Below are 11466 nucleotides of genomic sequence, written 5' to 3'. Positions count from 1 at the left end.
CACACACACACACACACACACACACACACACACACACACAGTGCTGCTTGCACACACACACACACACAGTGCTGCTTGCACACACACACACACACACACAGTGACAGTGCTGCTTTCACACACACACACACGCACGCATGCCCGCGCACGCGCGCACACACACACACACACACACACACATACACACACACACACACACACACACACACACACAGTGCATATTTAATTCTTCTCAGTTCATGGTGTACCCTTATGTCGCTTTATTGTGACTTGTGTATATTTCTTTTGGTAGGTTCACTTTCTCTGGCAAATTGTTTGAGACGTCGTACTTTTGTGTTGCAGCTTTATTTATCGACAGAAATGTTAACGCGGAGGACCAGTGGCTGGGCGTTGTCTTGCGCAGCCATGGAAAGGGGAAGAAAATCGTGGTGAGTGGGGTCAGCTTGACGTGTCCACAGCACTAGGGGCTAAACACTAAAAAAAAAAAAAAAAAAAAAAGGAAAGGACGTTGTGTGTGTACTTGAAAGTGTGTGTGCGTGTGTGTGTTTGTGTGTGTGCGTGCGTGTGTGTGTGTGCGTGTGTGTGTGTAGTGTGCGTGTGTGTGTATGTGTGTGCGTGCACAGCGCACGCACTTCTGTGTGCATTTTTGTGATTGCGGAAGTTGAGGCTGAAGTGTTTGTGTGTTTGTGCATATATATATATGTATATATATATATATATATATATATATATATATATATATATATGTATATGTAAGCGATGGTATAATTGTGTGTGTGTGTGTGTGTGTGTGTGTGTCTGATTGTGAGTGGTGGGGGGTGGTTGGGAGGGTTGGTAGTGCCTGTGTTTCCATAATGTGTGTATGTTGATACTGATATTGAGAAGCCTGTGATTGTATAAACACTTTGGCGTTTACCTGTAAATAAAAGTGTTAGCTGATGGGAATGTTAGTGTTAGCTGATGGGAATGTTTCTGCAGATATAATGAGAGGCCTGTAAACCCTTCATCGTGTACCTGTAGAAAGGCAAAGTGTTAACTGATGTGTGAAGACTTTTTCACATTATCAGTAAAGGGACTGGCAAAGGGAGAAAAGAAACTTTTTTAAATTTTTTTTATTCTCCCTCAGTTCTGGCCTCGGTCGCTTACAAGGTCACGGAGCATGTAGTTTCGCTCGTTTCTTTTCTTTTCTTATTTTCCTATTTGTTAATTTTTATTTTATTTTATAGATTTCATTTTATTTCATTTCATTTCATTTGGTAAGTGCTGTATATGTGCCTTTCTTAATCTGTATGTGTGTGTGTTTGACTGATGTCTGACTGAGTGAATCAGGGTAACGAATGATGAGTGCCTAAACAAAGGCAACTGCCTGTTGGCTCTACTCAGATAGGCAGCCTGTTGTGGAAAGTGACTCCATGTTTATAAAGCGCTTAACTCAGTACGGCCAGTCCTCTCTTCTCCTCTACACAGACCCCTCGGATGCCCAGTGGGTGTCTCAATGACCCAACCTTTAGCTTCCGTCGTCAGAATTGTGGTATTCTTTGTCAACATTCACGTCTTTAGTAGAAGAGCCTTCCGCTTGCAATATTTTGATGATGGTAATTGGGGTGAAACGCTGTTAACATCGTCTCTTTCGCCGTTTGTATGGAGAGAGTTAAGAGTTTGGCCTCTAACCAAGGACAGGCACTGTGTGAGTAACCACATCAATCAGTCAAAAATCAAAAATGATTTTGTTTTCTGTTTGTTGTCACTTTTCCCCACTCACTATCATGCTGTTTCTTGCCCTTCTTTCAAAACCTCTTTGAAAACTCATTTATTTCCAGCCATTCAAATCAGGAAATAATTCCTTGTCTTCACTTTTATGTTTTAGCCAAGTTAATTTTTATTTATTAAAATTAACAAAAAAATTCTTCTTTAAAAAAAAAAAATTTTTTTCACTTCTACTATTTTTTACTATTTTAAATGTACACATGTTCATATGCCTTGAACTACCAAGATGTCCTTGAGTGCATGCATGTGTGTGTGTCTACATCTTGTGTGGAGTTGGTGTGGGTTTGTGGGTTGCAGTTGGAGCGGGAGGATTTGTGCGTGCGGGTGTATTCGTGTGTTTTTAGTATGCATACATCATTGTATTTTTCATTGTAAACGCCCAGGGCTTTTGTTTCATTAGATTGGGCGTATCAAATGTCCTTTTATTATTATTACCAGACATGTGCCCACCGCTACATCAAGTCCAATGCGGGTCTGGGGATCTGCTACACGTTCACCATCCCGTTGAACAGTTATGAGGTTCAGTATTACATCCCCTGCAAGAAGGCCCCCCACAACAACTACATGGAGGACCTGGGTCTGTGCCAGGCCGGCATCAGTGCCGTCATCGGCCACGACGCTCTGGTCATGGGGGCGCCGGGATCCGTCTTTTGGCGAGGCAAGACTGGGGTGTTATAGGCTGGGGTTTTTTTTTGTTTGTTTTTTGTTGTTGTTATTGTTTTTGATACAGGGTTTGCACAGAGTCACAGAAGTCTGGTAGAGCCTTTAGGGGAAAAAGAGAGAGAGAGAGAGAGAGAGCCACTTTCAGGGTTGGAAAAGTCTTGGTAGAAAAAAATGTGAGAACCATTTTTTTAGGGCTGGAAAGATCTTGGAGGAAAAATGAGAGAACCATTCATAGGGCTGGAAAAGTCTTGGAAAAATGAGATAACCACTTTCAGGGCTGGAAAAGTCTTGGAAAAATGAAAGAACCATTTTCAGCGCTGGGAAAGTCTCAGGTAAACAAGTTAAAAAAAAAAAAAAAAAAAAATACAGTCATGAAAATCTGGGAAAGAACCGTTTCCAGGGCTGGAAATGTCTTGGGGGAAAAAATGTTTTGCCCTGTAGGGTCTGGAAAAGTCATTAACAAAATCCTTTACCAGGACCGTTAAACAAAGAGCTTGACGCATTTAAAAATCATACAAAGGAACAAACACACACACAAAAAGGTGATGAAAATTGAACATTGATATCAGGATATCCACCAGTCTCTTTGTCAGCATTGTAGCAGAGTACTTTTGATTCAGTTTGGCTTTGGTATTGAAATTTTTAGTTTGGTCTGGAAAAACTATGGAATTTTGTTTGGTCACATCTATAAGAACCCTGAAGGTAGTGACTTTATCGTTTGCTGCAAGTCAATGTTGTAATAATGCCAGCTCTTTTTCTTTCTTCCTTATTCTTTTTTTGTTGTTGTTGGTTGGATACAGGAGAAGAAAATGATTTAAAAAAAAAAGAAAAAAAAAGGGTCCTTGTGAAAGATAACTTATCATGCTGTTTTTGATGCGTATGTAAACATAGGCGTGGGGGTGTCGTGCATGTGTGTGTGTGATGTGTGTGCATTGTGATATCATGTCCAATTTTTTTTGCTTGTTTTTTTTCTAAATACTTTTTTTTTTTTTTTGGCTTATGTGCAAACAAAGGTGTGGGTGTGTGTTTGCATTGCTTGTGTCTGTCAATCTGTGGCTAAAGTACTGTCGGTGTTAAAAGTTAAAATCTTAAAATGTTTTGTCTTAACAACAAATGCCTCTGCAAAGATTGTGAGTTTTGTTGGATGTGTGTGTGTGTGTGTGTGTGTGTGTGTGTGTTAATTTAATTTGTTTGAATACACTCACAAGTCACGGGTGTTCAGTGCTGGCACTTTAGTTGGCCCAGCGAAAGTTCGTGAACCCAGGAAGTAGGGCATGGATATAAATAAACGCAGCTGACAAACAGGCCGTGCCAGCGGCACTCGCTGTATGCTTGTTCGGCGGTAAATCTGCTTTGTTTCTTTCGCGCATCATCTCCTCGGATGGATCGGAAATAACGACTAAAGAAGTGGTTTTCTAAAAAGAACACAAAATAAGCTTTCCATTGACTCCAAACACAATATGTTTTCTTACATAGCGGTTGTTGCGGCAACGGCTGAAACATAAATGAAGAAAGAGAAGAGAAGGATAAGCAGAAACATGATCGCAAAAATCATTAAGTTTAAATCCCTCTCTAAGAAAACAGGCGTTTATCACAATAACATCGTAAATTCATACAGAACATTTAGCATGCCTGCATGCAGATCAGCTTACCTTTTGAGTTGTGCGATTTTCCTTGGCAGCACAACAAATGTTTAAATGAACACACTGTAGCATGGTGAGTGCGAGCAGCAGGGGGATGAAGAGCGGGGTGAGTGTCTGTCGGCTTATGGCACTGCCGTGCCCTTCATTCCACGAGAAAGATGAAGATTTTTAAGGTAAAAAAAAAAAAAATGAAACGATGATGTTGATAAAATATTAAAATTGTGTAAATCAAATCAAACTGCACTCCAATAATACAACCAGGAATAGCAATAATTCAACTTTCTGTAATCGCTGCAGGAAATGTGTGGAAGCTGTGAAAAGGTGGGAAAAGTGGGGCGGGGGCCGCGGGGCCGAGTGAAACAAAGAAGGCAGTGTCCAGGTTTGGCGCGCGGGGCCAGAAATACCGCGGCGAATGCGCTGGCCAGTGCAGAGTGCGGTGGGAAAGTCTGGCATTAAAAAAATTTTGACCCAAGATGCTAGACGCTGCTCGGCCAACTAAAGAGCCGGATTTTGTGCTCGGCTGAGCAGCCGTGAAGTGTGTGATGAATAATTTTTGATAATATTTCGGATCTTGTGGTCAATTTCTTCCTTTTTGTGTTCTGTTTGTAAACGCCTAGGGCTTATTTTCATGATTGGGCGTAAATACTACTACTACTACTACTACTACTAATGATAATAACAAGACATAGCCACACATATACAATAGAACCTAGCACAGGTACAACAAGACATAGCCACACATACACAGTAGAACCTAGCACAGGTACAACAAGACATAGCCACACATACACAATAGAACCTAGCACAAGTACAAGACATAGCTACACATACAAAACATCTAGGTAACAAACAAAACACTGGCACAGCTACAGCAGGACATAGCTACACATACAAAATAAAAAATCTAGCACAGGTACAACAGAACATAACCACACATACACAATAGAACCTAAACCTGGCACAGGTACAACAAGACATAGCCACACATACACAGTAGAACCTTTTTTTTTTTTTTTATTTTTTTGCTGCCCCATCATCTGCACCGTTTCAGTGGCATTACTCCCACGCCGCTCATTTAGATTCCCCCATACACGGCCATACCCGGGTTCGTCCTTCGCAGTTCCAGCGTCCGCACTCCACAGGGAACCATCGATGTTAGGTCGCCAGGAGGCCACACACCAGAGGAGACCCTGCACTGCTGCTGAGTCACTTCGGTGGTGTTCAGTGGTGCCTGTTCTGATTTAACGTACTTAGGCCACCACCTACTAAGCCTCCTACTAACGACAATAATGGCTTAGTCGCGGAGCCAGACTGAGTGAGCGTCCCTCCCAGAGTGGAGACTGCCACCACGTCCCTCAAACAACAGCTCCCCATGAATCTGCTGACACTGATGATATTGAAGGACTCAACCCAAGCACGGAAGTGGAGGGGTATCGAAACATACACAATAGAACCAAGCACAGGTGCAACAGGACATAGCCACACATACAAAACATCTAGGTAACAAACAAACACTGGCACAGCTACAGCAGGACATAGCCACACACACAAAACATCTAGGTAACAAACAAAACACTGGCACAGGTACAACGGGACATAGCCACACATACAAAACATCTAGGTAACAAACAAAACACTGGCACAGCTACAGCAGGACATAGCCACACACACAAAACATCTAGGTAACAAACAAAACACTGGCACAGCTACAGCAGGACATAGCCACACATACAAAACATCTAGGTAACAAACAAAACACTGGCACAGGTACAGAAGGACATAGCCACATGTACAAGTAGAACCGAGCACGTGTACAGCATTTCCTTTGGTTAACTTAGTACAAATAATGCAAGAGTCATGTTCAAGAAGCTTCTGGTAGGGATGTCATTTAAAAAAAGAAAAGAAAAAGAAATTGAGGTTGTTTTGACTGAACGAAATGTTTACTCTTTTCTAGTTTGTACTTATTGTTCAGATCTTTCTGAAAATGCTCCGTGTTTTTTGTTGTGTTTTGTTTCATGTGCAAATTCATAAACAAAATATTTGACAAATAGGATGATTGAATCAAAAGTTTTAATTGTTTTTGTATGTTGATCATTTCTGAACTGAATTTATTAGAGTCAGTGCGGCACTGGTCGTACATCTGGTTTGTTTAACTATCTCAAAGATCACTCCAAAACTGTTGAAAGATCTTACAGTTCCATAAATGGTAGTGTATTGAATTTATTTCTTCACCACAGAAAGTGCATATATCAGTCCTGGAAATGTCCATTTTCTTTAGTGTTTTGCTTGTTACGTAGACGTTTTGACATATTCTAGATTGTGACCACTTTTCTGCTGTTTCTTTGATTTTTTAAATTTGCTTTAAAGTAGAGTGCCAGTACACTACTGTGCCCAGTCTCTCTTCCCACTCTTCAAAAGACCTAATAACAGATATCAGATTTGTTCCAGAAGCATATTATACTACAGAACACTTGATCCTTTGTCAGTTTTTGTAATGATTTGTAATACTTTTGTTTATTGATTTGCATTCACTGTTCTCTATTTTGATGTTCTTAATTAGATAATCTTTATTGATCTTGCACAAATTAATGATGTACCCAAGAAGATTAACATTAAATGTGATTTTTTTGAAAACCCTTTGTGACTGAAAAATTTCTTGTTATTATTGTTAATCAAATTTCTAATTGTCTTGTCAATCAGAGATCTCTTACCAAGAGCACATCCTTACTTATCTGAATTTTGAAGCGAAATACATCATTGTCAACTTTTAATTTATTGTCATAGAAAAGTGGTTCTACTTAAATCTTGCATGTTTTGTGAAATCATTACAAGAAATGAATAATACTTTAATAGTGCCAGAATGTGTTACTTTTGGAACTTAGAAAATCGTTTTGGACCATATTTCTCGAAACACTGTGTACAGAAGTTTCTTCCATTTTGGCACTCTGCATATGTTTTGTTTACCAATGTTATTTTTAAGACCAGTATGTGTCTTTTTTATATTCGCAATACCTATTGCATGCTTTGCGTATTCTGTAAATAATTAGAACAGAACTGCTGCTTTAAGTTGATAGTTTCTGTTTCAAGGAAGTGTCAAACTTGCAGACTGATCCATACACGCTACACCACATCTGCAAATTAAAAAAAAAAGAAAAAAAAAGATGAGCAGATGCCTTACCTAACAAGAAACCCAAAGCATTGATCAGGCCTTAACTCACTCAGTACGGCCAGTCCTCTCTTCTCCTCTATACAGACCCCTCGGATGTCCAGTGGGTGTCTGAATGACTCAACCTTTAGCTTCCGTCATCAGAATTGTGGTATTCTTTGTCAACATTCACGTCTTCAGTATAAGAGCCTTCCGCTTGCAATATTTTGATGGTGGTAATTGGGGTGAAACGCTGTTAACGTCGTCTCTTTCGCCGTTCGTATGGAGAGAGTTAATGTTGATATCTGCATCTTAGTTATTTACACAGTGATGAGGATGATAATATTCTTCTTTGTTGTTGTTGTTGTTGTTTTGTTTGAGTGATGAATTGACTGTGTTATTTATATGTCATTTATGTCTGCAGGTGCCATGTTCCTGATGAACATAAGTGATGCGCTGGGAGTCAACAAAAACTACATCTCCACCCCCTGCTTTGAGGAGGGGGAGCCCCAGGCACCTCCAACCAACCTGTATTCATACCTGGGTGAGTGTCCGGCCCTCAGGGTACAAGGGTTTTCTTCTCTCTGTTTTTTTTTTTGACTCACTTGTGTAAACAAAGTGAGTCTATGTTTTAACCCGGTGTTCGGTTGTCTTTGTGTGTCTGTGTGTGTCTGTGTGTCTGTGGTAAACTTTAACATTGACATTTTCTCTGCAAATACTTTGTCAGTTGACACCAAATTATACATAAAAATAGGAAAAATTCAGTTCTTTCCAGTCATTTTGTTTAAAACAATATTGCACCTCTGGGATGGGCAAAAAAACATAAAAAATGAAGCCTAATTATATGCAAACTGCATTTACTGTTATATTTATATTTTTTGTATTCTCTTAACTTGGCACTTTGATCTGATATTCTGACACAACAACAAGAGCAGTCATTATTATCATTTTTTTGTTCAAACAGGAACTTCTTTTGCTAAGCATGGAAGTTTTATTTATTTTGCAAACGTTTTTGGTGTAGATAGTAAAAAAGGGAAATTACTCTGTAATAAGTGCTAGGGGACTTAATTTGCTTTAAACTGATCTTTCTCATCTTAAACATTACATTTTGAAATTATACTCAATGCATAAAAAGCTTGGATTTTTTTTTAAAGTGTATCACAAGTGAGTCTTGAAGGCCTTGCCTCTCTTGTTTCTTTTCTTTTCTTTTCATTTTAACCTGTTCAGTGCCATGCATTATTCTAACTTATGTTGCCTGTATGCCAGGCAATTTTTAGTCACAGAGGGTAATGATAAGGATGATATTGGTAAAAAAAATATATCTAGGACACAAACTACTGCAAGGGAGTATTGAATTATCTAGGACACAAACTACTGTAAAGTGAGTCTTGAATAATTAAAGCAGACATAACAAGCTTTCTGACTGGTGCCTGTTGGGAGAAAGCAAATTTGAAATGGAAATGGGAATTTTTAAAATGTTGTGGACATTTATGTATGTTATTGGTAAATACTGAAGCATTTTATTGGGTGTTTATGTATGTCTTTGGCACTTTAGAGGCAAAATGAATTATTTGAAATAATAAAAAAAAAAAAAGAATACAAAGGCGAGGGGAAACAAACAACAACATAAAAAAACCAACTAGTATTGTAATTAAGCATTATGCAATAGGCATGATGTTTGATAACATTACAGAGCATGGAGATCAATACCAAAAATAACATTGGTGTAGTTTGTATATCGTTTCATCGTGTTGCATTATAAACACACAAGAAACTTATTGTGTACCTATTCTATGTCAGATAGCATTGATTTATAGATATTCTTTACCACTTTGAATTTGGACACATAATGTATATTTTAACATTGTGTAACTCAGTTTCTATCTAGTTGGCTTTAGCCTCTACGCTGTTCGGCTTTGGTTTCAAAGGGACTGAGTTTATCTTTGATGATGATGTGTTCATTTTGTGTACGAAGTCTGGCTTTGACAGTGCACTCGACTGTTGTAGAGCTGGTCCACAAAAACTGCAGTGCCCCTGCAGTGATGGTACAAAATGTGATGAAAGTGGGACATAAAGTGGAGTGATGGCCTAGGGGTAACGCGTCTGCCTAGGAAGCGAGAGAATCTGGTTCGAATCACGGCTCAGCCACCGATATTTTCTTCCCCTCCACTAGACCTTGAGTGGTGGTCTGGACGCTAGTCATTCAGATGAGACGATAAACCGAGGTCCCATGTGCAGCATGCATTTAGCACGCGTAAAAGAACCCACGGCAACAAAAGGGTTGTTCCTGGCAAAATTCTATAGAAAAATCCACTTTGATAGGAAAAACAAATAAAACTGCACGCAGGAAAAAATACAAAAAAATGGGTGGCGCTGTAGTGTAGCGACACGCTGTCCCTGGGGAGAGCAGCCCGAATTTCACACAGAGAAATCTGTTGTGATAAAAAGAAATACAAATACAAAATGCAAATAAAGTGACCTTTCTGCTTTCAGGTTACGCTGTGGATCTGGGCACGTTTGATGGGACGGGCAACCTGTACTTTGTGGCGGGAGCCCCTCGCTCGCAGGAGAAAGGGGAGGTGGTGATCTTCAAGAACAAGGGGATACAGTCTGACGTCATGCCCTATGACCCCAAACAGATCCTGCGGGGCACAAAGAACTTTGCGGGGTTCGGGTCATCACTGCTGGCCGTGGACCTGAACAGCGACGGGTGAGTGTCAGATTTCTTGTTTGAATTAACTCTCTCCATACGAACGGCGAAAGAGACGACGTTAATAGCGTTTCACCCCAATAACCACCATCAAAACATTACCAGCGGAAGGCTCTTACACTGAAGAGGTGAATGTTGACAAAGAATACCACAATTCTGACGACGGAAGCTAAAGGTTGGGTCATTGAGACACCCACTGGACATCCGAGGGATCTGTGTAGAGGAGAAGAGAGGACTGGCCGTACTGAGTGAGTTAAGGGATACAGTTGTCCTGTTTGGATGTTGCACCATTGCAGAATGGGTTAGGCGTTGAACGTCAGTGCTCACCCATTGTTCAGGGTTCAAGGCCCCATTTCAGCATGGTGCTGTGTCCTAGGGAAAGGGCGCTTTACTCTGAGTTTTCCTCACTCCACCCAGTTGTGGATGGGTACCTGATTTCTGTAGGGGAAGGTTAAATCAGTGGAAGGAGAGGGTTGGGCCCTGCCTTCCTGTGTTGAGCCCTAGACTCCGTGAATATGAATTCACTCCCCCTACAGCCTTAAAATGCTATTGGACCTTCAGCTTTTTTTATATTTTAATTAAAAAAAAAAAAACTTGGATGAGCATTTGAATTGTATTTGAATTAAAGGATAGATTTGTCCTGGTGGGGTGAGATTTGAATTGTCATTTGAATTAAGAGATAAAGTGTTCCTAATTGAGTGAGCATTTTGAATTGTCATTTGAATTGTCATTTGTCGTTTGATTTGTCCTACTTGGGTGAGCATTTGAATTCTTGTCTGAATCAAGAGACATATTTATTAAACTTGGATGAGAATTTGATTTGTCATTTGAATCAAGACAGAGTTTTGTCCTACTTGGGTGAGGCTGGGCATTTTGCTTTGTTATTTGAATTGAGACATAGATTTGTCCTTCTGGGTGAGCATTAGAGTTCTCATTTGAATCAAGCGATATATTTGTCCAATTTGTGTGAGTATTTTGAATTCTGGTTGAATTATGAGATAAATTAGTCTCTTTTGTTGTTGTTTGTTTCTTTTTGATTACAAGTTCATGTTAGGGAAGCAGTGTGCCTGTAGAAATTATAAATATCCCCCCCACCCCCCACGCCCCCGCCCCGACCCCCCAACAACCCCACCTTCTGAAGTTCGCATGAAACTGAACATTCTGTGTTTATCAATTGCAGTTTCGACGACTTGATTGTTGGAGCTCCATACTACTTTGAGAAGGGACGTGGTGGGGCCATTTACATCTACTATGGCAGCAACAAAATGGTAAGCATTGTTTGCTTTTATATATATATATATTTCTATTTGGTTTTGAGAAGTTAAAATAAAGTAAGTTTTTCAGTAAACATTTTGTAGTGAAGTACTCACACAGTCACAGGTATATTCAGTAAACATCTTACAAGCCTCCAGAACAACTACACATTAAGATGAGCAGTGAAAATGCCAGTTTTTATGTTGGGTGCCTGTGTGATTCAGAATGACAATATTTTGGACTGTGAGTGTGGCTTGGCATTTGACAGGCAGAACTGACCAAGC

General features: G+C 39.9%; 1 protein-coding gene across 1 annotated transcript in view; it reads left to right on the top strand.

Moving 5' to 3' along the window:
• Positions 1-11466, top strand: part of LOC143298554 (integrin alpha-PS1-like) — a 74353-nt gene that overhangs the window by 16619 nt on the left and 46268 nt on the right. Inside the window, exons 3-7 of the mRNA XM_076611433.1 lie at positions 343-428; positions 2206-2425; positions 7643-7762; positions 9712-9928; positions 11109-11196. Of these exons, the coding sequence (XP_076467548.1) occupies positions 343-428; positions 2206-2425; positions 7643-7762; positions 9712-9928; positions 11109-11196 (731 nt within the window). The remainder of the gene's footprint in view (positions 1-342; positions 429-2205; positions 2426-7642; positions 7763-9711; positions 9929-11108; positions 11197-11466) is intronic.

Source organism: Babylonia areolata, chromosome 2 (assembly GCF_041734735.1).
Source record: "Babylonia areolata isolate BAREFJ2019XMU chromosome 2, ASM4173473v1, whole genome shotgun sequence".
Classification (NCBI taxonomy): Eukaryota; Metazoa; Mollusca; class Gastropoda; order Neogastropoda; family Buccinidae; genus Babylonia; species Babylonia areolata.
Note: the sequence above shows the minus strand (reverse complement) of the source record. Positions and strands in the feature narration are given on the sequence as shown.